Below are 26,007 nucleotides of genomic sequence, written 5' to 3' on the forward strand. Positions count from 1 at the left end.
TGGCAAAAAAAATCTAATATGATTTATAGCCTTATAGCATATGCTGCATAGCCCTATTTTTTTCTCTCTCATGTAGCACTGTAGCAGTCAATACTCAATATTTCGCCCATTAGCCTCCGACTACTTATTTGTTCTGCATTTCTTCTCTTCGTTCTCGCCTTCAAGGGTTCGTGGATTCAAACTTGGTTCCAGACTATAACAGTCAATACTTAAATACTTCGCCCATTGGTCGTTGACAACTTATTTGTTTCGCATTTCTTCTCTTCGTTCTCAATTGATGATATTTAAAGATTGTTGACTTTACTGAAATTTCTATTTTATGAAATTTTCAAATTTTAGTTATTTTGTTGAACTATTTGGTCAATTGATGTGTAACGATAGACAAGACTTTTGTTTGGTGTGTATTATGACTATTTGATCATGTTTTTGAATTCTTGTTTTCTAGAACTATTAATAATTTTTATTTGTAATGAGACAACCCGCATGCTGGCTCGCCTAACCCGCAACCCACATTGGATTGGGGATTTTTAGCCTGCCGGGATGGTGGGTCGGTCCGCCATCGACCCGTCAAACGATGGGTTTTGGTGGGTGGGCCCGCCCTGCCATGAGTTGGCTCGTCTGACCGCTCTACGTACTATCAATAATATGATTCGTACTTTACTCACTCATGCCAAGATACCCACCTCATTTTGGCATCATGCTCTCGATATTGTCACATACTTCCTAAATATTTTTCCGCGTACATGACATACGTTACTCTGTTACAACGTTTATACCGCAATGATCCAACATATGACTATTTACGCGTGTTTGAGTGTTTGTGTTTCCCATCTATTTCCATCCACGGCGTTTCATAAACTTCTTCCACGTTCTACCACATATGTCTTTCTTGGATACCCATCGAATCACCGATGCTATAAGTGTTTTGACATATCAAATGATAAAATCATTATTTGTCGTCACGTCATATTTGATGAGTCTCGTTTCTTTTTGTTGAAATTCAATCCCCTCTACTCTCGTATGATTTTCTCGATGATCCTCCATCACCATATGTGATTTATCATTAGTCGGTGAACTCATTAATCTTTTTAAATATATCTGATCTCCTTAGCTCCTTAACGTTAGATTTTATATTATAGGGAACATTTTTACTTATATTTTCATCGTTTCTTTCAAATGGTTAATCTTGTTATCTTTCGGGTGTACATTTTATTTTTATATTGTTTTTTTAATATACTTAAACTATTATATTTTTATCCTATTATATTTTTTTAATCTTATATATATTTGAGGTTTATTATTGTATAATTGAATTTATTTTGTTTAATAAAAAATTATTTGATATTTTAAAATGACCATGAAATATTGTTTGAGCCAGACCTGTGGTTGGACCGAGCGGATGATCGAAGGAGATAAGTGTCCGCATTCCCAGACGATCTCTGAAGAACGGACAACGCATCTCTCTTTCCATCCTCATCTTCATTCTGATTGATGTACACGTACTATATACAAATGGAACAATTCCTATACGCGGCATCATCTCCAGCCTGAATTGCAGACAGAATCCGAAAGAAGGAGGAAGAAGGGAAATGTTGGCTCTAGGATTCAATATTCAATATTTCCTAGATTTGTTCGTTGCCGGCTTTTCCCTTATGATCGGATTGGGTTTCTTCACTTTCATTGCCGCCATTCTCTGCTCTATCGCTTTCTTGCATAACGCCAGAGATGTCTAAGCCTTCTTTTTAGGTAACCTAATCTCTATTTCATCATTATTGCTAGATAGATCTGTTCATTAATATGGTTTCCTTTTTATCTCTTCAATTTTGTTTAATCTTTAATCATCAGGAACTTTAATTGAGTTTTAGGCTGTATTATCATTATCCAGAATCATTTGTTTGTTGGATGCCATTCACAGATTGATCTGAAGATTTGTTGAGCTCTGAATGATTTCATTACAAAGAGGCTTTTAGGGTTATTTCAATTTGACTTTGAGAAATTCTTATGGATTATGCTGGGTGGTTTGTGAGCATGGCTTATGAATAAAGTGTTGAGTTTGATACCCTTGCATTTTATCACCTCTTTTAGTCTTAACGGCAAAAGGAGGCATATACCCAGGTACTCAGCCTCTCTGAGGTCTCCGGTTCCATCCCGTTGGTTAAATTGGTTGATTAGATTTGCGGGTTATGTGGTTATTCGCCGGGATTAGTCACTTTTCGAATAAGAAGTTGGGTTTTCACAATAAAAAAACCACTTTAGCACAACAAGATACCTATTTACATGCTAAGAACAAATAGGGAAATCTATTGAGATTTTGAGAGCATATCCTTCTAATGTTCTTCTAATCTTTTCATCCAAGATAAAAGATAGCAAAATCTTTCATTAGTCTTCTTTTGAAACAAGAGTTTATTCTCAATTCAACTTAAATGTTTTTTTATTGAGAATATTAATAATGAAAAAGATTTATGATTGTTTTCTCTTACCATAGATTGTGTCTTTATTGACCTCGGTTTTCTTATGCAGATAGATGAACCACTGAACAAACAATGCTCAGTGGTGGAAGATGAGTTACGTTGTTGTCAACACGACTATGGATTGCAACATTACATGAACAATGATGAAACAGATCTCTTTGCTGTCTCCATTTTAGAAATCTAACCAAGACATGTTGTTTTCAGTCTTCTTTTCTAAAGTTATGTGTTTTTTGTCTGTTTAGAGTACTGTTCCAGTATGGTGGTGCTAGAAACTGAATGTGACACAAAAACCCTAATATATACAAATGATTTGCTAAATTTTAGTTAAATTTTGTGTTGTTAAATCTATGTTAAGATATGACATTCATGATGCTAGTTGTAACTGGTTGGTTATGTCTGATAATAATTTTGGATCTTTACCAAGATATATAAAAGCAATTGCATTTAAAAATGAAACTTTTGGATTTTGATTCAAAAACACCCTGATCTATAAATATTTTTTTTATTAATGTTTTAATAATATTTTTCAAATGATAAATCTAGGACACTAGTATTCTTCTATTATTTTACATTTACTTAAAATCTTATTTAAATCTTATTGTGTTTTATTAAGTTAGTTAAATAATTTTGTTTGTTTTAAAATTTTAAAAAAAATAATTATTGAGTGAAAATATTTAAAATATATTAATATTTATTAAAATATAATTTTGTATAAAATGATAGAAAATATTTTGATAATAAAAAAATGATTAATTATTTTAAATCATTCTTTTTTTATAATAATTCTCGTTTAATAGATTTTAAATATACCTTTATATATATTCTTATATTTAATAATATTTTATTTTATTAAAATTCAAATACATTATTTTTTATTATTTATATATTAATTTCACTCGAACAATTAGATGTTAAACATTTTTTTTTTAATTATATATAATATATATGTTTTGTATTTATATATATATATATATATATATATATATATATATATATATATATTATTGTTTATTTTATAAAATGTGTGTGAGACTATTTATTGATAGAATAGAAATAGAGGTGAGAAGTGGCATTATTAAGTATTACATTTAACTAGATTTATTTATTTAGAATAACTCTATTAATAACATATGATAATTTAATATGAGACAAATTTAATAATAATAATAATAATAATAAAAACATAAATTAGTTTAGTACAATTTTGGGTGTTACTTTTTTTTGGGTTTCCTAGAAAACACCATCCCTCGGATCCCATCCGGATCCGCTATAAACCCGAGAGGTCGATAAAACCCAAGAACTCGGGGCTCCGAATACAAAGCAATATTCGTTATCCCTTTCCCAACAAGATCCGCCAATAACCGCTCCATCACCGCCTTGCCCAATCCAATCCCCTGCAAAATTCAATTAACCAAAAACCCTAATCCAGATTTCAAATAATCTTTGATATTTCTATAATAATCTACCTGATACGACGGATCAACAACAACGTCCCATATAATTGCATTAAACACGCCGTCGCCGGTCGCCCTAGCAAACGCTACAGGTCGCTGGTTCTTGACGCTTTGAACCCAGATCAATGCGTCGGTGTTTTGGAGCGCAATTCGAACTTTTTCCGGGTCACGTTTGGGAAATCCAACAGATACGAAGACGGAATTTAGTTGGTCTAGGTTAAGTCCTTCAGTGGAGCGACGGAAATCGAAGCCTCTTGATGATAGGTTTTCGTCGGAGATGGAGAAATTATTTGAGAGTGGTTGTGATGAAACGATTACATTGCTGCGAGAGTGGTGGTGGGAGTTGCGAGAGAAAGAAGAATTGGGAGAGATGATGGAGATGTTTCCATGGAAAAGGAATTTAGACATTCTTTAGAAATGAAGGATTTTCTTCATGAACGAACGAGAGTTGATTTCTTTCTCCAGATCTCTCTATCTGCTTCTCTCGTGAAGTTTGTGGTTGTCATGTTGCTGAGGAGCTAATTTTTTATTTTAAAAAAATGGATAATGAAAACATTTTAAGTAAAAAGATGTTTTTAAGTAAAACTTAACAATATAGTGTACTCATCTCATATCATTAAAAAAACATATGTATTATAAAATTAATATAGTCGAGTTTGGGATCGACACACTCTATCTTCGACCCTGAACCCAATCGGATAACTTTTTCCCTTCTCATCTTCAGCCATGTTATATTTTGGTTAACCCATTATGATAAAAATTGTATAAATATAAGTTAGAATGAAGTAGTGTTTATGTATAAATTGTGTATTAGTTGTTTGATTTAAATTATAGAAGTTGTATATGATTTATAATTTTGTGTTTTGGTATATATTATAAAATGTAGTATAGCATTATAAATTATACGCATTGGATTATTGCGATTATTGAAACTTATCAGCAACTTCACAAAGACTCGGACATCACCAAATTAATCATAATAATAAGTGAGTTTTCAATTCAACATTCTTGTGACACATACGACAACTAACCATGATACAATATTTTTTCATGCACATATCATTCGTAAAATTCACTGTGTATAACGCTTCATCCAAATAACAAGATCTTGGATGGAATCTTTGATTCTCAAAGTTTCTCCCAACAAAAATTATATAGAATCATTTTAGCAAACAAGTTGTAGCAATGTCCTACATTGAAATTATCGATGTCGTTATCGATGTCGACTCACCATGTATAACGCCTTATTCAGATGGGAACATTTGTTTTTTTTGGAAATGGGAACACTTGTTTGCGTCTTACCAAATGTAAAACTCTATTATGGGTCGAACTCTTCCTAATGTTTAATCTCTTTCTATATCTAATTCGGCTAACGATAATGTCCTTAACTGTGACATTTATACATATAGGAATGTAACAAACTTAGGATACGTCGTAGCTAGACTTTTGACACTACATCAAATGTCATCCAAAAACTGATTGAATAACCATCTTTATAATGAAACTAGACTGCTTACGAAACTTTTTTCCACATAGAATAAATTTCCCTCAAATGCTACACCCCACTAGATAATCAGACATTCTGGTGAACCAATTAGACCAATCTTAACCATACTTACATATGACCATCGATGCCCAAAGATTATTCGGCTTTGTGCAGATCTACTACACCATTTTGATAAATGAACTTTATTAAAGGAAATAATATCTCAAATAATTAGACCTTATTGATCTTTAAAACATTTAACTAACTATGACAAAATGATGAGTTAGAAAATTTCAATATAAATTTATACATTATTCACCGTCACACTTTTGGGGAGAATGTCTAAAGACACCATATATGTGAGTTTAGATGACAATACACTCTTAATGAGAATTAATCGACCTTGAGATTATTTTGTTTTTAAATCTAGATAATTTATATTCTATTTGAGTGATAATCTGGTCTCAATCAACTTTTATTCGTAATTTAGCCCCACTAACTATTCAAGATAGGTTGACAGAAAATTATCAATCTTGAACTTTGTCAACCTGATCATTCTTCTATTTGAAAAAAATTTACAATAAAAGATTCTATATAAATGAAATTGATATGAATGTGAAACTTTATAAAGATATTTAAATGAATCAATTAAACTAAATGAAACAATATAAATCAATATTAGAATCATTTTTACTAAATATTGTGAGTAGGTTAAATGTTTTTATCAAGAATTGATAAGAAAAATCATGACAAATTATGATTGATCATTTATTTATATAATGAAAATAGTACAGAATTCATATTAATCATGGGGAGAATATGCATAAGATAATTTGATCGACTTTATGCACATGCTCTTCAATTATGAAATAATAAACAAATTCAGATTTGATCATTGTATCTCCTTTTCATTAAAATCTTGAATATATTGAATAATAAAAATATGATTAAACTCTAACAACTTTCATATTAGACAGGTAATTAGTTCCTTTATGTCGGTTTGTATATAGAAAATATACAACAAAATCGATGAAATTCAGTTCTGATAAAATCTCAAACTATTAGTTTCGATTTTGTTGGTCGTTTAATCAGTTTTATTTGTTCCTAACAAAATATTATTAAATAATACAATTATATCTAAAACTAATTTTGAAAACATTCAAACTTAACCGATATATGACAAACTTTGACTAAATTGGTCCAAATAAACTAGAATGGAACTATCCCAAATGAATTAGATTTCTAATTAGGGTTCACATGGTTCTGTACGGATTTGCTAAAACAAAAATAAAAACAATCTTTGACCTTATACAAGGAAACCCTTTGACTATTTAAAAATAAGAAAATAATTGAAATAGTCAATTGATTTTATGGATTCAATGTTTAGTAACAATGTTTTTATTGTTAATCAAACCGATAATATTTGGATTTTTTAAGCTGGTTTTTTTTACTAGACATTTTTTTATAGGGTTAATCATCATCTTATTAATCAACTATCAATTTCTAATATTATTAAAATGTTAATGAAAATATCAAACTATACTTCATATATATTTTTTATTAAATACTAAAAATATTTTTGTTCAAATAAACTTTTCCTACATCAAACAAGTTTCAATTATTTATATTATTTTCAAATAATCTGAAATCAAACAATAATAAGCAATAAATGGGTGGCGGCTGGAAAATCAACAAAAGGTCCAATTTTAAATTAATTGACCCACATTTCAAATTTGTGCAGCTAAAGAAATAGAAACAAGGACCGGCGGCTGAAAATCAACAATTGGCAGCTTGTTTGATCAATATTGATTTTTATCATATTTTTATATCAACATATTAAAATATTCTTATTATTTAAGATTTTAAAATATTCTTATTATTTAAGATTTTAAAATATTCTTAAATTAATAATTTAAATAAATTTGTTGAAACAAACAACAAAATTAAGAAGAAATTTATGTACTTTTGATTATAAATAATAAATATTAGTGCGACATGTTATAATATTTGGTGAGTTAAGATAATATGCGCGGTTTGATTGTCTGTTTATTAAACAAAATATACATATAAATGTTTTATTAATATTTTAAATTAGTTTGGTTTGAACTGTCCATCAAATTAATCGTTTAATTCATTGAAAACTTTGTTCGAATATATTATATATAGAATAAAATTCGGTAACATTTTCAAAACACAATTTCGTCATGAATTTTTTGTTTTTATAAAACATCACAATAAAATTGGATCTAACCATTTTAAAATTTAAATTTTCTACTAATTATTATCTTTACATTTACATTCTAGTGACAAATCTTTACTTTCATAATATTCTCTCAATATTATCTTTAGGAGATTAATGGTTATGATCTAATAGTTATAAAATTATACTTGAGTTAGTTTGAACGATTTTTAGTGGCGTTGAACCAACAACCGAATAGTTGAGATTGATTTAATAAAAAAAAACCGTAATAAATTTATTTTGACTGATTCAATTCAATTTAAAAGGTTTGTTTAACTTAGGGTTTAGAGTTTAGTTTAATTTTCTTATTTTCAATATATAGATCATTTTAAATATAAAAATATATATTTATAATAAAGACGAGTTTATTGAACCAAACAAGAACCTAAGAATTCTCTAACGGAAGTCTGAACTGGACTCTCTGTTTCCATCTCTGTTTTCTCTCCCAAGTGGGGGTGGGTAGAGAAGATGTATATATATATTTGATAACCCAGTTCATCAAAATCAAAATCCCAGATCTCATTCATAGAAATCAATTACCTTTGTTCATCTGAAAGGTATTTTCAATTAACCCATTTTGATCTTTCCTTCTTATCAATTTCAGTACAGTTTTGTTTCCCGTTATGGATCATAGCTAGGGTTCGATTACGTTACGATTTCTGATCATCAATCTTCTAGTTTCATCTGTTCTTAGATCATAGTTCAACCATTTAGCTTTTGATTTATACCTCTGTTCACTCTGTTTAGAATAATCAGTGATCTACCTTTCAAATTTAGGGTTTTGGATTTCATTTTCAGTATAGTATAGTACAGTAGTAACTTGTAATTTTGTTTCCCGTTTTGGATCATTGGGTTCGATTACGTTACGATTGCTGATCAATCAATCTTCTAGTTTCGTCTGTTCTCAGATCATAGTTCACTCTGTTTAGAATAATCAGTGGTCAAGCTTTCAAATTTAGGGTTTTGGATTTCATTTTCATACTGTTGTTCTTTATCGATACAGGAAACGAGATGGCAACTCTTAGTAGAATCGGTCTTGCTGGTCTTGCAGTCATGGGTCAAAATCTCGCCCTAAACATAGCAGAAAAAGGTTTTCCAATTTCAGTTTACAATAGAAGTTCTTCAAAAGTTGACGAAACAGTTGCCCGAGCCAAGCAAGAAGGAAACCTTCCTTTATACGGTTTTCACGATCCTGAATCCTTCATTCTCTCAATCCAAAAGCCACGAGTAATCATAATGCTAGTCAAGGCCGGATCACCAGTAGACGACACCATTAAAACATTATCAGTCTATTTGGAACAAGGAGACTGCATAATCGACGGTGGTAACGAATGGTATGAAAACACGGAGAGAAGAGAGAAAGCCGCTGCTGAATTGGGTCTTCTCTACCTCGGAATGGGAGTTTCAGGTGGAGAAGAAGGTGCTAGAAATGGACCTTCTCTAATGCCTGGAGGATCTTTCGAAGCTTATAAACATATCGAAGATATCCTTCTTAAAGTAGCAGCTCAGATTGAAGACAGTGGTCCTTGTGTAACCTACATTGGTAAAGGTGGTTCGGGGAATTTCGTGAAGATGGTTCATAATGGAATTGAATATGGTGATATGCAGTTAATCTCTGAAGCTTACGATGTTCTTAAATCCGTTGGCAAGCTTTCGAACGAGGAATTACACCAAGTCTTCTCCGAATGGAACAAAGGAGAGCTTTTAAGCTTCTTGGTTGAGATTACAGCTGATATATTCTCAATTAAAGACGATAAAGCAGAAGGGCATCTCGTAGACAAGGTGCTCGATAAAACTGGCATGAAAGGAACAGGAAAATGGACAGTTCAACAAGCAGCCGAGCTTTCCATCGCTGCTCCGACAATCGCCTCCTCTTTAGACTCAAGATTCCTTAGTGGGTTAAAGGAAGAACGAGTTTTAGCAGCTAAATTGTTCGATGAAGTCATCATCACCGATGATCAAGTTTTCGTCGATAAAAAACAACTAATCGACGACGTTCGTCAAGCTCTTTACGCGTCGAAAATCTGCAGCTACGCGCAGGGAATGAACTTGATTCGTTCGAAAAGTGAGGAAAAGAATTGGGGATTGAAGCTGGGGGAGCTTGCTAGGATTTGGAAAGGTGGCTGTATTATTCGCGCGATATTTTTGGATCGAATTAAGAAGGCTTATGACAGGAACTCGGATTTGGCTAACCTTTTGGTTGATCCTGAATTTGCAAGTGAGATTGTTGAAAGACAAGCTGCTTGGAGGAGAGTTGTATGTCTTGCTATTAATGCTGGAATAAGCACACCTGGTATGGCTACTAGTCTTGCTTATTTCGATACTTATAGAAGGGAAAGTTTGCCTGCGAATTTGGTTCAGGCGCAAAGAGATTATTTCGGAGCTCATACTTATGAGAGGACTGATATGCCTGGTTCGTTCCATACCGAATGGTTTAAGCTCGCTAAACAGGCAAACATGTGAGTTTTTTGTGTTCTTTGCAAGTAATAAATGTGTTTGATGTTTGTGTATTGTTATTTATATTGTTGTGTGAACTATTTTATTGAGAAAAATGTCATCTTTTATCTATTTGTTGAAGTGATTATGTATGAAATTGTGTTATTTTTTCCTTTGCTTGTCAATCTGATTGTGATATTGAACTTTATGAGATGATATAGATTCTTTTGAAAAAAGAGAAAGAACTATGACTATTGAAGAGTTTAATCTCCAAGGAGTTCTCAAAACCGATTCAATCGAACAAATTTAAAATAACGGCTTGCTTAAAAAAATGGGGTCTTCAAAACAGTTTAAAATCATATAGAGAGGAGACGCAAATTCGACTCCAAGAAAAATACCCTAATATAGGGTATTGACATTTGGAAATTACCTCTATTTTCAGTCCATAATTAACTATATTTGTATCAAATTTTCAAAATTTTATTTATGTTTATTCATGTCAAACTCTAATTTTTATACGAGAGAAACCTTTAAGTTTTAATTTTGTCTAAATTTCATGTAATAATCATTCTGAAATTGTTGTATAATGTCAATGTTGTAACAAAATCTTGTTATACCGCAAATATTTGATACAATCGTAACCTAACCGAAATTCAGTAGAATATTCGATAAATATATTTTTATGATATACTTTATATAAAGAAATTGAAGATATACCTAATTTGTAGAGTCTCAATTAAAAAAATGGGCAGCCAATGAACTTTGAATTTAGTATGGCCCATTTTATAAGAGAATTGTATTTTTAAGCCCATTCTACTATATAAATAGAATTAAATTAGAGTTAATGATTAATTTAGTCTTAAAAACTAGATTATGTTAGTCTCATCTCCAATTCTTGGTTATTTCCTTTTCTTTTTAATTATACTTATAGCTATTGTATTTTTCATTTTCACTCAAGCCAATCAATAAAATTATTGTTTTTTTTTATATTCTTTGTTCTTGATATTTCTTTTCCCATCACAATATGGACGTTAAGATCATATTGCTCTTCCAAAGTCTAACTTTCATTATTTTAATGATTATTATATTCTAAAATTTCATTTTCTTTTTGTAATATTTGATATTTTAAGAATTATTATTGTTACTTTATAGTGAAGTTTTATAAATTATATTATTACTAATTTATTTACCAAAATATTAAATACTTTTGATTTATAAAACAAAATTTTATAGTTATATATTAACACTTTTAAAACTTTTTTTTTATCAAAAATAAATTCACATTTTGAGAGTGATCAACATTTTTTTAATAATTCATAAATTATTTAAAAATTAATCAATACAATTTTTTATAAAAATTAATTCTCACTAAATCAAATAAGGAGTTATATATAGAAGATTAATTTGTAAATAATAGAAAATAATATCTAAAAAAATTAAATAAACTAATTAAAATTTTAGACGTTACATACTTTAGAAAGATTAATATTTTAATGGAACTAATTCACTTATCACACAATTTCTTGACGATAACTCTAAAATGAAGGAGAGAAAATTAAACAAACTAATTAACTGGTGTCAGAAAAATCTCTACAAAAAATTTTGAACGATAATAAAATTTATCTTTGTCTGAGAATGGATAAACACCGTTAAAAAAATGCTGCCAATAAGATACTTGTAAAAAGGATTACAAATAAAATATAAATTCAAAAACTCTTTATAAGAAAAATAAAAATGAACTTCAAATCTAACATCATCTCATTTGCTGTAAAAATGAGATGAATACAAACACGAGAAATAGTCATTAACACGATTAGAGAATGCATGAACAACATAAAACCCAACAAAAATGACAGTATTATTCGAATTACAAAAATTTGATTCAGTTAAATAGATTGTCGCACTAAACAACTCAAATACACAACGTAACTTAAATTTGAATGGTTGAAAAAAAAAATCATCTTCAATTCTAAAAAAAAAAAAAAGACAAATAGGGCACGAGAAAAATGACTTTACAGCTTCTAAAAATTTTTTAGATAAAGAAAATTGTAACAATAATCCCTAAATTTGAAAAATGAAACTTACTTTCACTTTTCATCTCCAATCAACTGTCTTATTTAACATAGTATTAGAATGGGTATAAGATAACACAAGTTGCACACATATATTATATTGGGCCCATTACATTAAATTTGATAAAATCTTTCATAATTTGACATGTATTCTTTTGCTTATGGTCCAATCAAATAACCTTAAAAAGAAAAGTATATTATAAAGTAAACTAAGAACATTCTAATTGGTTGATTATGATCTTTGATTGATATTTTCTTGTCAATATCTTTATAAATATTTTGTAAATAATTCACCATATTACACTTATTCATCAATTAAGCCAATCAACTAAAATATTATTATTACTACTTTTTTTCCCTTCAAAATAAGACCTTAAACTAGTAGGTAAAATGCATTTTTTTTTTGATAAATATCCATTCTTAATAGTTGAATTGATATATAAAATATACATAATTGAAAATTAAGAAAGCCCAACTAGTCAAAGAATACACTTCCACTTTAATTATCAATAATATTAGATATTATAAGATACTTTTATATAATATCTATGTGATTTAATAGATTAATAATAACAATTTTTTTTAAAGAAATATATCTTTTTATAATGATAGTTATCCTATTTAACAATTATTAATACAACAATATTAGTTATTAAAAATAAGTATCTACATTAACAAAATTCAAAGCCCATGTTTTATTTTTGCTTATAGATAAATTATTGATGCTATAAAAAAGGTGCGATAAAAAAGACATTATAGTTTGACATTATATTATTATAGTTTGAGATCGATTTTTGATAACTATGCACTTGTTCATGCACATAAATAAATGACAACACAAATTGTAATAAAAAAACACGGAAAATTGATGTTATTATTGGTTTAGTCTTATTGTATTTTTCATTCTCTTTTAGAATTGATCTTTTATATTTATTGAAATTTTACAATGTTGTTCTTCCATAATAAACTACATATTCACTACTTTGGTGATTATTATATTTTAAATTTTATTTTATTTTTCTTTGTCAATTGCAATGTGGGAGACAAGTATTGTCGGTGTTGTCCCCACACTGGATCCCTGGTTTGAGCATTATCTAGTAAACATTAATTTTGATTTATTATTAAGTTTTAATGTTGAACAATAACTTTGACCGAAGAACGAGAAGGTTTAATTGACAATTCATTTATTTGTGCATTATTATTAATATTTGTAGTCAAAAGTGAAGTATTACTAAGATTCATTGGTTGATACTGAGTTTTTGGGGTTTTGAGTAGTTGTTGAAAATTTTGGATTGATGTAGTGACGGACCTACATATTTGAGTTATTTTAAACATAAAAATTTGATATTCCATAATTTATAAAAATATTATTATTTTATAATAATATTTTGAATTTTTAAATTTAAAATAACTCAAAAAAGATTCATAATTAAATTAGGATTAATTATTGTATTACTTAAATCATAATTAGGAAAATTAAATAAAAGTCCAAAAATAATTTGAGGTTAAAATATTATATATTTTTACCCAAATTAAACCTAAGAAGGGTTAAATTATTTAATTATAATTTTAAATATAAATTATGTAAAATTTATGGCTTAAAACAATTAAATAAATAACCCAAAATACCCCAAAATAAAACGATGAACATAATTTTATTATGTTTCCAAAAGTAATTTTTGTGGAATTTTTGGTGAAGAAAAACACAAGTAAAGAATTAAAATTCGATTTCAAATAATCCTTTTTATAAAAAAATAAAATTGATAATTGAGTGACAGCAGGATTATGGGTCATCAGATGAGCACCTATGCATCATCTAACACCTAAAAAAAAGGCCACACACTCCGTTGTAGCGGAGGCATGTGCGTGCCCGGTCCACACGGAAGCAACTAACGGGATGTCAAGCCCGTTAACTGAAACGCCCAAACGCGAACGAATTTCCAATATAACACAATGGTGCGTTTTGTTTTTAAACAAAACGACGTCGTTTTGTTCGTCTTTCTCGGTCGAACATGGCGATCACTAGAAACGCGATCGATGACCGACGTTTCTTCTAGAAGCCCTATCTCATGCGTTAACCATCTTTATCCTTCCATTTTCATCCATGTGCTCACCTTATCTTCGTCATCACTAGCCATCTGTATCCTCCCATTTTTCATCCATGTGCTCGCCTTATCTTCGCCATCATTAGCCATATACCTAGAATCTCCACCTTAACCTAGAACTAGGTTGCCGAAGATAAAAACAGAGTTAGGGATAAAACTTTAAATGGAAAAATTGAATTTGAATTCGACCTCCTCAACCAACCTAGCTTTGTATAAATACCCTTTAGGAACTCTCCTTTCAAAACACCAAACAATTATCACATGTTACATATCGAATCAAAGAATCAAAGATTTTGGCCAAACTGATTTTTGTGAAAATGATCTTCGGCGACCAAAGCTTTGATCCAAACTTCGGGAAAGCTTTTTAATACATCATTGGAGTGTTCTCCAACTATTAGTAAGAATCCAGATCCATTGTATTTCAATTTGTGATTGAAAATTGGTTCTTATCAAGTTTGATCGGTTTAATCAATTCTAGGGTTTAATTATGTGATTTCTTTGTTTAGAATCATTCATTAATGTTACATGAACTTTCTATTGAAGGAGTTTTGATCAAATCAACTTAAAACGAAAAATTGGATTGAAATTCTAGATTTTTTGAAATTCATGTTCTTGAGCTATAAGCTTGAATTTTTTATTCAAATAGTTGCCTGTAAACATGTTAGGATGATTTTCAAATCATTAAAACAACATCCCGATAATGTTTGATCAAACTAAAATTTGGAAAAAAATTAATTTGAATTTCATCTTCAAAAGTTGTTATAGAGATTGAATGATGTTTTTATTTTGATTGTGTTCGACTATGTTCATCATTTCAAAACTAATGAAACAAGAATTAGGCCTTGAGATAGTCTAATTCAAAAGATTCCAAATTTTGGCCTGAAAACAGTTTTGAGAAATTGATCTTTGCAGAGATCGATTGATCGTGATTAGAGTTAAGGCTTTTGATCCCTACAATCATATGAGTTGATTGCAACTTACAGATCATGATTCCATGATCTGTATCAAAAGTTATAGCACTTGCAAATTCTTGATCAATTCAAGAAAACTCGGTCCTCGACGACCGAGTCCTATAGGACTAGGACCAAGGATCCTCGATCCGAACCGAGACCAATGACCGATATTCTTGAATCGGGATCGAGAACAATGACCGATGTACTTGAGTTGGGACCGAGACCTATGACCGAGACTAGTGTTCTTGACCAAAGATCGAGGAATCCGACTGAGGTTTCTAACGTCGGATCGAGAGGTCTAACCTGGGACCGAGCCTCCTAGACCTAGGACCGAGTCCTCCGGTCTTTTGACCAAACAGTCCGAGTTTGAGACCAAGTCTCCCGAACCCAGGACCGAGCCTTCCAGACCCATGCTCCTGAACCTTGATCCAGACCACCCTAGTCTAGACCGAGTCTGTCTGAGCCTAAATCGGAAAAATCAGACCCAGGACATAAGACTCCGATCCTAAGGCCTGTTTGGTTCCACTTTTCAAAATCTAAAATTATTTTTATAATTTTGAAACCCTAATTCATTTTCAAATAATCCCAAAGTGCCAGAAAATGATATTTAAAATTTTTTGAGATATTTTCTAAATAAATATTTTGGCTAAGCACCGTTTGGAATTTATTTTTAAATTCTAACACTTTTCTGATATTTTCAGGTTTTTTATTTAGTTATATCAACGCAATCGCAGATACGCCCTTTTAAATAATTTTGAACAATTATTTACGTAATCTAAATCTATCATTGTTTAGGAACTCCGGACTACTAATTAAAAGAAATAAATGTTATAAATATATCTTGTAATAACCAAACTTTGCTTTAAAAATAAAATTGTCTTTTGACGGGCGCGAAGAACATAACGTGAAAGCCCTTTCCCGAGCGTAACAAAAAATCGAACCCCTTATAGAAACTCTAGTATAAGTACGTTTATACACATATTTTTTACTGATTTTTCTAAAATCATTTGGCGACTCTGTTTTCAAATAAATAATATTTTAAATTAGTTATGTTTGATCAATATAAACCGGGTTTTAACCAAATTGTTATTTGGTCCCCATATTATTAAAATTTGAATAAAATTAATTATTTTTACATGATTAATTTCAAAAACTCCCAAGTATTTTCAAAAATTTCTAAAATAATATTTTCTTTTAAAAGACGCCTGACACACAAATCAAGTTGAAACGCATGCGTATCGAATCTCGAGCCACCCGCGATCCCCCGTAATTCCACGCGTCATTCAGACATCTGCTAAGCTACATAAAGGAATTCATGGGGTTACAGTTATCATTCAAATTATTTTTTTGGTGGACTATCTAGTTTGAGAGAAATCGTTGAACTTTTAATAACCGTAGTTGTCCGATGTGTATAATTTATAATAATAATATTATTATGACGATTTTTGAAATTCGTTTAGGAAATGTAGTAGAGTCTATTAGAGAGTTAATTGTTCCTCTCAAAATTCTCTCAAAATTGTATGAGTTGGATAACTATTGAGTACCTTTTTTTAATATAATACTTGGTTTGGTTGTTGTGCTTAAATAATTTTTTAAAAAATTTAATATACATATACCTTTTTCAAAAAATAATAATAATTTTGACCTAAAAAGTTTAAACAAAAATAATTAAATCTAAACTTAGATTACCTTTAGAACAATTATATTTTAAAAACACAATGACAATGGAATTTGGGATGCAATTGTACTATGTTTATGTTATTGGTAATTGGTCTCATGTCTCATAATTATTATTATTTCGTGTATTTATACTTGAATCATTTAATTAATTGATTAATTAAACTAAATTAATTAACTAATTATCTTATATTTTATCATTGTCTATAAATATTTTTTTAAAAATTGTACAAAATAAAACTCTGATCCTTACAATTACTACCAATAAACATTTTTTAAATAATCCATAAACTATTTAAAAAACCTCATATCAAACAAGGTTTAATAAAATGGACATATGAAACTGGAATTAATATTTGAATATAAATATACTATACTAACATAATTTATATATATGAATGGGTCCGTGACATTAAATTTGTTAGTCTTTCGTAATTTTGGGCACATGTATCTTTTTATTATGGTCAAATCAATTATCCTTTTACAGAAAAGTCGTGATCAGTTTATATTAATTGATTTGACTATTTAAAAAATATTTAAAAAGAAAATCAAGAAAATTATAATTGGTTGATTATAACCTTTTAATAATCTTATGAATTAGTTGAGCTGCTTCAACCACACGACAAAGCACAAATAATAAAATCAATAAATTATTAAAATATAATATTTCAACAATAAATTAATTAACTTTTAAATAAAATATTTATTATTTTTAAATAATTCGTTTATCTATTTAAATTTATAAAATAAAATATTTTTATTATGTTATTTTTTTTAATTAATTACTGCAAGTTATAAAATGTTACACAAAAATAATAAAGTAAAATATTTTATTTAACTTTTTTTATAAATGGACTATTTCTATTAATCTTATTATACATTAGTATAGTCAATTAGAATGATAAAATTACAGTGTTATATGTAATATTAAATAATTAATTTAATATATATATATATATACTTTGTAATAATTAAAATTTAAAATAAAATATATAATTTATTAAAACCTTTGAAAATAACATATTAAATTATTTATTTTATAAATTTTAATATATTAACTATTTATTTAAATATAATAATTATATTATTTAAAAATTAGTTCAATTATTGTTGAAATATTATATTTTAACAATTGATTAATTTTATTAAAGTATTTAGTTATCTAGTAGTTGAAACATCTGTCTCAAGTATCCCTAAATTGAAATAAAACCTTAAGCTAGTAGGTAAAATGTCAAATATATATTTGATAAGTACCAATTCTTAATAGTTGAATTGATATATAAAATATACATAATTTTAAAATTAAAAAAGCCCAACTAGACAAAAGAATAAGATTCCACTTTAATTATATATTGTTATATGGTTTATTTATAGAATATTTCTATATAATATCTTTTTATTTATTAATAGATTAACAAAATCATTTTTATTAAAAAGATATATATCTTTATATAATAGTAGTTATCCTATCTAATAATTACTAGTACACTAATATTAATTATTAATATTAATTTATACTTAAAAAAATTCAAACCCCACTTTTATTTTTATTCAAAGAAACAAAACCATAATATTCTAAAAAGGATAATAATAAAAAAAAATACTTTAAAACTATTATGAAATCGATCTTTGGATACTTGTATAAGCGCCCATGCACATTGTCAATAAATCTATGCAAATTTGTCCACAAAAATGCGGAAGATTACGATGTTTTCGAATATTTTCGAAAACTATTTAAGAAATATACTCTTTTAAGTTTTAATTTTTCTTTATTTTTTTCCAAAAGTGAAATCAATTCAATAAAACGAGCAAGTCTATATCGATTTGAGTTGCGTTGTACACCCTAATTCTGCATACGACAACTCATTTGGTTAACTTTTTTATTTACGTTTATTCATTTTCATATTCTTAAAAAAGATTCACTTTAAGTATTATAATTTTCAATATTATATTGATTTAATTTTTATCTTAATTTATTATTATTATTATTATTAAAATTAAAATTTTAATTTACTAATATTAATTAATAATTAAAAGTAGTCATTATATTAAAAAAAATTCTTTAGTATAATTTTTTATTCTTAAAAAATAATTAATAACTCAAAAGTTTATTTTAAATAAATAATTATTTAAAACAATAAACAAAACCTATTTACCCTTTTTTTGTTAATAAAAATAATTGCAGTATTATATATAATATACTTCATGAGCAACCGCCAATGAATAAGAAAATAAAATTCGGTCAGTCTCTGGGTTCTGATTCAACCTGGATTCTCTTTCTCCAGCCGGCAGAAGAATTCCAGAATCACACAAAGCCTCGCGCAAAACCCATTAGTCAACTCGTAGAGAGAAGCTTTTTCCATGTGCAATTAATCCATATCGTTGAAGCTATAAAACAAGACAAGATCTTTGATGATGGGTCTTCTCGAATTGATTTCATCCATTAACTGGGAGCAAGAATCCTACCCAGACTATGCAGATTTCGTCTTTCTTCCTGTTTTTGCTTTGTTTTTCCCTGCAGTTCGATTCTTTCTAGACAGATTCGTATTCGAGGTACCCTTTTTATATCTCATTTATGTTAGATGATTGATGAATGAATGAATGAATGAATGAATCCGCTAGGTTATCGTGTAATTGAATCAGTTCATTGAGCTTTCATGCAGAATTTTAATGGGTTTTTGATATCTGATATTTGATTATTATAACATGTTTGTCTTCTTCTATAGAATAGGAGTTGGAATCCAAATCATCTTTTTTGTTTTATTTGCTGATTTTGTTTTTGGAATCTTCTTTAGCTTGATGATTAGTTTATTAAGCTTAATTTCTGGCCCCACAAAATACTGTTTGTTTGTTTGTTTAATTGGATGCATTAGAATCTGCAAATCTGTTTAGGCTTCATCCTTCAAGGACAAAGCTTAAACAATCTCCTTTGAATCTGCTAATTGCTAGTGGCTGTCAAAGAGTTTTATTAATCAGATGAATCATGAGTTGTTTTGTATGTCATGAATTTTTAAAGGGTGCACACATTTCTTTCACACCCATTTGGAAACACTTTCTGTTTTTGGATCTGGATTTGAATTTGTGTATGAATTAGTTCTGTTTTCAATCGCATTTGTGGAAATACCATATTTTAACGTAGTTTTCTGCATGAACTATGTTAAGAAATATACGAGTTTTCATCAGAATGGCTCAGTTAGTAAGGAATTGCATGCTTTTGTTTATCGTAGAAAGTGGGTAGGCGATTAATATTTGGTAAAGGAGAGCAGCAAAAGGGATTGGAAGCTGAGAATGAAGATAGAAGAAAGAAGATAAGGAAGTTCAAAGAATCAGCATGGAAATGCATTTACTTTTTTTCAGCTGAGCTTCTAGCCCTTGCTGTAACTTATAATGAGCCATGGTTCACTAGCACTAGGAACTTTTGGGTTGGTCCAGGTGATCAAGTCTGGCCAGACCTGAAAATGAAGTATGTTTTGAATTCATTCTCAAATTTATTAAATTTTGTTTTCGAAAGGCAAATGATCATGTTATTGTCTATATGATGGATATCCAGGTTGAAGTTGAAAGGGGTGTATATGTATGCAGCTGGATTCTATACATATTCGATATTCGCTTTGATATTTTGGGAAACAAGACGATCTGATTTTGGAGTATCTATGAGTCATCACGTGGCCACTGTCATTCTTATCGTGCTATCTTACATTCTAAGGTAATTAACTCCCCCATATAGAAAACACTTTATGGGTCTGGATAAATTTATTGGCAAACACTTTTTTCTATCAAGTATCTCATCTGGAGTGGATCTAGACTAGTAGTAAGACACAAATTTATTAATTTATTGATGGTTTGTCGTGTATATTCAGATTCGGATCCAAAAAGTGTTTCATAACTCCTGTTTCTCTTTATTTTTTGGAAAGGGAACTAACATCATTTGCTATTTCTATGTTTGTGCAGGTTTTCTCGTGTTGGTTCTATTGTTTTAGCACTTCATGATGCTAGCGATATATTTCTTGAGATCGGAAAGATGTCCAAGTACACTGGCGCAGAAACTCTAGCCAGTGTCTCGTTTGTTCTTTTTGCTTTGTCATGGCTGTTGCTTCGCCTTATTTACTACCCGATTTGGATTCTTTGGAGCACAAGGTAAGTGAAATTCGTCAGTTGGTCAAGATTTGTTTCTTCTTTAGATTCATTCTATTTTAAACATTTTGTCTTCTTTTTCTGTTATTGGTGGTTGGCAGTTATGAATCTATCCAAACACTTGATAAGGATAAGCACAAAGTGGTTGGACCAATATACTATTATGTTTTCAATTCTCTACTTTATTGTTTGCTTGTTCTTCACATTTATTGGTGGGTGTTGATATACCGTATGCTGGTTAATCAAGTCCAAGCAAGAGGAAAGCTTGGTGAAGATGTTCGATCAGGTTAGCCGTAGGAAATTAAACAGCTTTTACTTGTACCCGATAAATCAGTTAACTGAAATTGTTTCGCTTATGCAGATTCAGAAGAAGAAACAGATAATGAACATGAAGATTGATTATAGAGGCAGCAGTTTTTCTTTTGTTTATTTAGTCAAATTCATTTACAGATCATTTTGTTTTCATTCTTCAAAGGCTGCTATAGACTATTCAATGGAATGGTTCATTATTTCTTTAGATGAGATCACATTTGGAAGATTCAAGTGAACTCTTTTGTGAATTCATGACTCATTCTTAATGAGGATTATTATTTACCCATGACTCATTCATTGTCATTGACATGTTTAGAGATAATATTGGGTGCTGATTTTTTATGGAATTGTTAAATCTCTATTGCATGAATTGTGTATTTGTTATGTTTTATTTTTCATCTAAATGTTTTACTTTATTCTTATAGAGAGGTGTATATTAATGGCAATAGATAAAGAGATATGTAGAATCATTTCTTCAACTTGTTTGATAAAAAAGCTAAAAGTAATGGACTTTAAATCTTGAGAAAAAGTTAGAAAGAATAGAAGTCTACATTGCACATTATGTCATGATTTCATTCAGAGTCTTAGGATAACTCTGTATTCTCAATTTCTGTCCACTATTATTATTTGACTCAATGTTCTATTAGGATCTATAGGGATGAAAAAGTTATTATCAAGATCACCTTTGGTGATTGTCGGCTTTGAACCATTGACACAAAAGCGAAAGGAAAAGGTTTGAACCACTTGGTCAAGAGAGACGTGACTTGGAGACTAAAAAAAGAGAAAAAAATAGAAAATAACGAAATCACAACTTCAAATAGGATAGTCAAGTTTCAAAAGAGACATCAATTATGATGGACAAGTTAGGTTTATTCGGAGACGTGCTAGTAAAGAAACGGTTTCACAATTAATGTCGTAAATTTCACAAATTTAATTTATATTTATCTCTAGGTGCACGGTTTCACAATTAATGTCGTAAATTTATAAATTTAGAGCTAACTAATAAATGTATCACTTTTTAATTTGTTTATATATATATATATATATATATATATAATTAATTAATCATTAATATATATTTTAAAATTATTCAAATTTGATGATTCAAACTCACAGGTATTACTTATTTATATATCTTCCTAGTTCATACTATACTTATTTTTAGATGGGCCTTTTCTTTTCTTTTCTTCTTTTAAGGTGAGGTCATCTAGCATCTTTTGTTTTTTGAAATCATCCTTGACCAATTGAAATTGTCCATGGACCCCAATGAGTGTTTCTCTTACATTTCCTTTTTTGGGAAATAAAGGCTCAGAATGGACCACAATGGGTGGTGTTTGCATTAATTATTAATTTGTTGAAATCCAAAAAGTATGAAAAAGTTGATATGTTTGCCCCTGTCCATTGACCGTTTACCAAAATATGGCTATTTGATAATCTCAACTTTTCAAGTCAATGCAAGTCATATCCATTATCATAAAAGTAGGAACCATATATATAAATGCGGAATCTTTTCGTTTAGCCTAGCAGCAACAAGAGCAGTATATTTTCAGTTTCTCCGAGTCCTTGGAGTTCGTGTTCGTCAGTCGACAAGTTCTGTGCATAGTTAAATGCTAAGTGTGTTTGCGGGTTATGAACTTAACCCGCGGGGATTAATCGCACTCCATAAGAGAAGCGGAACCAAGCGTTTAAAAAAAAACATGCGGAATTTTTTCTTTAAATTGTAGTTTATAATAGTATATAATAATTTTGTATTTAGAATATTAAAATTAATATAATCTATTTTGTAAAATGTTATAATGGGTATAATTTCACTCTTAAGTGTGCTAAGATCCTGATATTTTAACTATTATTATCTAACAAGTTCAATCATTTCTTATTTCGGTCAAAGACACATTTTTTCTTAAATTTAAGCTTCCTAAACCAAAGAAATCAAGTCGAAATCTAATACAGTCACACTTCAATCATTGTAAATAGTTGTTATCCATGTTACAAAAGTATAAAATAATTTTCTACATATCTTGTCCAAATTAATGGGGTCATACTCATACATGTCTGTCTATTTGTTTTTGTTGACTTCACTTTATTTTAATTTCATGTCACATATTTTATTTAAAAATTAATATTTTTTAAAGAGTTCATTTAAAAAAAAAAAAAAAAATAAAAAATGAGAAAAGATAGTGAAATAAGGATCCCGATCATTGCATAGTCGTTATGCCGAATCTCACTCACTGTGGATAGATCTATTTAGGGGTTAGGGTAGGCTGAAGTCGATCCCGAAAAAAAATTATTATTATTTTTACGATAAAAATGTGACAATACCATTTAATTTATTAAAAATTTCAATATAATTTACTGTTTGTTTATTTAATTATTTAAAAAATAATAAAACTTACATTTATCCATTTGTTTTATCTAAAAAAAATAAATATTGATATTTTTTTTAAAATATTCTAATTTTTTTTCAAACTCACCCTAACTCTAAATTCGTCCCGGTCTGTCAAGTCTACCACTACAAAAGAGTTTGGAAACAAATAAAATGAAACACCAAACATGATCAATCAATCAAACACCATGATTAAAAAAAACAAGAAGCACAAAGGGAAGAAGATAAAAAAATCTAAAATCTCACCTAAAACATTCTATGTCCAACTTATATTTAAAATTAATTAAAACAAAAAAATGGTGAATTTAAAAAGGAGATTTTTTAATGTCCTATTTGGAAACGCTTAGAGTTGGAGTTGGAGTTGGAGTTGGAGTTGGAGTTGAAGTTGGAGTTGGAGTTGGAGTTGGAGTTGGAGTTGGAGTGAAGTTGAACGAACAAATATTATTAAATTTGTTAATATATACATAATTATAATGTATTTCAACATTATTTTATCTAAATCAATTTTATAAAATATTTAAATAAAAAATAATTTTAAGTAAATTAAAAAAAAAAATCAGTTTTCAAACAAGGCAGAGTACAATTCGGAATGCGGTATATATATATATATATATATATATATATATATATATATATATATATATATATATATATATATATATATATATATATATATATATATATATATATATATATATATATATATATATATCATTATATATATATATCATTATATCACTAGTAAGTACAGAATTATAATTTATTAAATAATATGCATATATATTGTGTGAACTAATTTATGTATTTATAAAAAAATGTAATTGTATATATAAATAAAATTAAATATATTAAATTTAATTATATAAAAAATCAAAGAAAAGTTACTTTGAGATTAAAAAACATATACAAATAAAATCACTTTAGAATGATTTTTAATCTTAAAGTTGTTTACACCTATAGAGTTAAAATATATTTGAAAGTAAATATAGATATACTTTATTTAATTCATAAAATTTCTATAAATTATTAATTAGTATTATCTTAAAAATAAAACCTTGATAAATATAAAGATTATTGTTACAAGATAAATAATTGAAGGCCAAAAATTGAGACTTGCTTTATTTGGATAAATTGAATTTTCAAACTTCTTTCTTTTAAATCTTACAATTTGGGTTTGGTATGGTTAAAGTTATACAAAAACAAGATTTTGTCTTAACGATTTCAAACGACATTAATTTATTATTTACATAACATTTATAAATAAATACAATATTTATTTAACTAATTTAACTATAGAATTTTACGAATTAAGAGTTTTAAGTACTGAATTCAGAGAATTTGTAGTCAAAACTCTAATTTCGCTGAAATTCAGTAATTAAATTAGTAACATTGATATTTTATTTATTTATTTATAAATGTCGCGTAAATAATAAGTTAACGACGTTTGAAGCCGTTATAAATTTGTTTGGTATAAATTTAAAAATAAAGAGTTTAAATTGTAAAATTTGTAAAATGTATGAAATCCCAATTGACTCCGAATGAGGATTATTTCAAATTATTTTCAAACCTCGTTTTTTTCTTAATTTTTTAATATATATAACCGAACCGGACTCAAAATATATTAGTTAATCTTATGATATACAAATTAATTTTACAAATAAATTAAATTGATTTTTATGTATTTATTTAATAATTAAAATTATTTATGATGTTGTTGAATTTTTCATTGAATTTGTTTTATTTATTATTTATGGAGTGTAATGTCAACCCTCTGTATTAAAAAAAAATGATTATGTATTAAGAGGTGTGATGTCAACTTCCTATATTAAAATGCAAAATTTTAATAAAGTTATAATATGACATAATTTAAATTTATCCAAAAATCAAAACAATTGAACGAGTGATCAAATAAGGAATGATAAATATAATCCGTCATGCGGTTTCTTATCTGAAGGAGAGGATGAGGATGATATTTGTATTCTTCGTCTCAATCACACTCGAACCTTAATAAACATAATTGAATATATAACATTACCAATATATTTATTTATTTTTAATTTGAATATAAATTTTCAATATATATAATATTAAAGTATTTGTAGTAAAAAAATCTCCAAAATAGAATGAGATAAGAATGATAAACGCATTTTCCGCATCGATCCGCATTCCGTCTCATTGTCATCCACAGATCAAATCCAAAATAAATTTTTTTTCTACCTCTAGAGTTATAAGAGTTCCGACCCCAATTTCAATAGTTAGATACATAAACTAAGAATAATGTTAAT

The 26,007-nt window shown here is 28.4% G+C and overlaps 3 protein-coding genes and 1 long non-coding RNA gene across 4 annotated transcripts; 3 read left to right on the forward strand and 1 right to left on the reverse strand.

Moving 5' to 3' along the window:
* Positions 1–1,384: 1,384 nt before the first annotated feature.
* Positions 1,385–2,800, forward strand: LOC124936846. Its single transcript, XR_007099164.1, has 2 exons — positions 1,385–1,746; positions 2,521–2,800. It is a non-coding gene; the product is annotated as an uncharacterized LOC124936846 (long non-coding RNA).
* An 802-nt stretch (positions 2,801–3,602) lies between these two features.
* LOC124936428 (serotonin N-acetyltransferase 2, chloroplastic-like) lies at positions 3,603–4,404 on the reverse strand. The gene is made up of 2 exons (XM_047476925.1): positions 3,938–4,404; positions 3,603–3,865 (listed from the first exon to the last, which is right to left on the reverse strand). Exons 1-2 carry the CDS (start codon positions 4,331–4,333, stop codon positions 3,683–3,685), a joined length of 579 nt encoding a protein of 192 aa, XP_047332881.1. The 5' UTR covers positions 4,334–4,404; the 3' UTR covers positions 3,603–3,682.
* A 3,657-nt stretch (positions 4,405–8,061) lies between these two features.
* LOC124934401 (6-phosphogluconate dehydrogenase, decarboxylating 2-like) lies at positions 8,062–10,236 on the forward strand. Its single transcript, XM_047474927.1, has 2 exons — positions 8,062–8,207; positions 8,654–10,236. The coding sequence occupies exon 2, from the start codon at positions 8,662–8,664 to the stop codon at positions 10,111–10,113; it is 1,452 nt and encodes a 483-aa protein (XP_047330883.1). The 5' UTR covers positions 8,062–8,207; positions 8,654–8,661; the 3' UTR covers positions 10,114–10,236.
* An 8,896-nt stretch (positions 10,237–19,132) lies between these two features.
* On the forward strand, positions 19,133–21,608 carry LOC124936396 (ASC1-like protein). The gene is made up of 6 exons (XM_047476896.1): positions 19,133–19,446; positions 20,121–20,356; positions 20,444–20,599; positions 20,845–21,030; positions 21,129–21,313; positions 21,389–21,608. The coding sequence occupies exons 1-6, from the start codon at positions 19,306–19,308 to the stop codon at positions 21,424–21,426; spliced, it is 942 nt and encodes a 313-aa protein (XP_047332852.1). The 5' UTR covers positions 19,133–19,305; the 3' UTR covers positions 21,427–21,608.
* Positions 21,609–26,007: the final 4,399 nt, after the last annotated feature.

Source organism: Impatiens glandulifera, chromosome 4, assembly GCF_907164915.1.
Source record: "Impatiens glandulifera chromosome 4, dImpGla2.1, whole genome shotgun sequence".
Taxonomy (NCBI): domain Eukaryota; kingdom Viridiplantae; phylum Streptophyta; class Magnoliopsida; order Ericales; family Balsaminaceae; genus Impatiens; species Impatiens glandulifera.

Excerpts from the sequence above, each read along its gene's own strand:
- LOC124936428 (XM_047476925.1), bottom strand. The coding sequence starts at position 4,333 with ATGTCTAAATTCCTTTTCCATGGAAACATCTCCATCATCTCTCCCAAT. Across the intron at positions 3,866-3,937 it reads TTGTTGATCCGTCGTATCAG|GGGATTGGATTGGGCAAGGC; the intron begins GTAGATTATTAT and ends TGAATTTTGCAG.
- LOC124934401 (XM_047474927.1), top strand. The coding sequence starts at position 8,662 with ATGGCAACTCTTAGTAGAATCGGTCTTGCTGGTCTTGCAGTCATGGGT.
- LOC124936396 (XM_047476896.1), top strand. The coding sequence starts at position 19,306 with ATGATGGGTCTTCTCGAATTGATTTCATCCATTAACTGGGAGCAAGAA. Across the intron at positions 20,357-20,443 it reads TGGCCAGACCTGAAAATGAA|GTTGAAGTTGAAAGGGGTGT; the intron begins GTATGTTTTGAA and ends ATGGATATCCAG. Across the intron at positions 21,031-21,128 it reads TGGATTCTTTGGAGCACAAG|TTATGAATCTATCCAAACAC; the intron begins GTAAGTGAAATT and ends GGTGGTTGGCAG.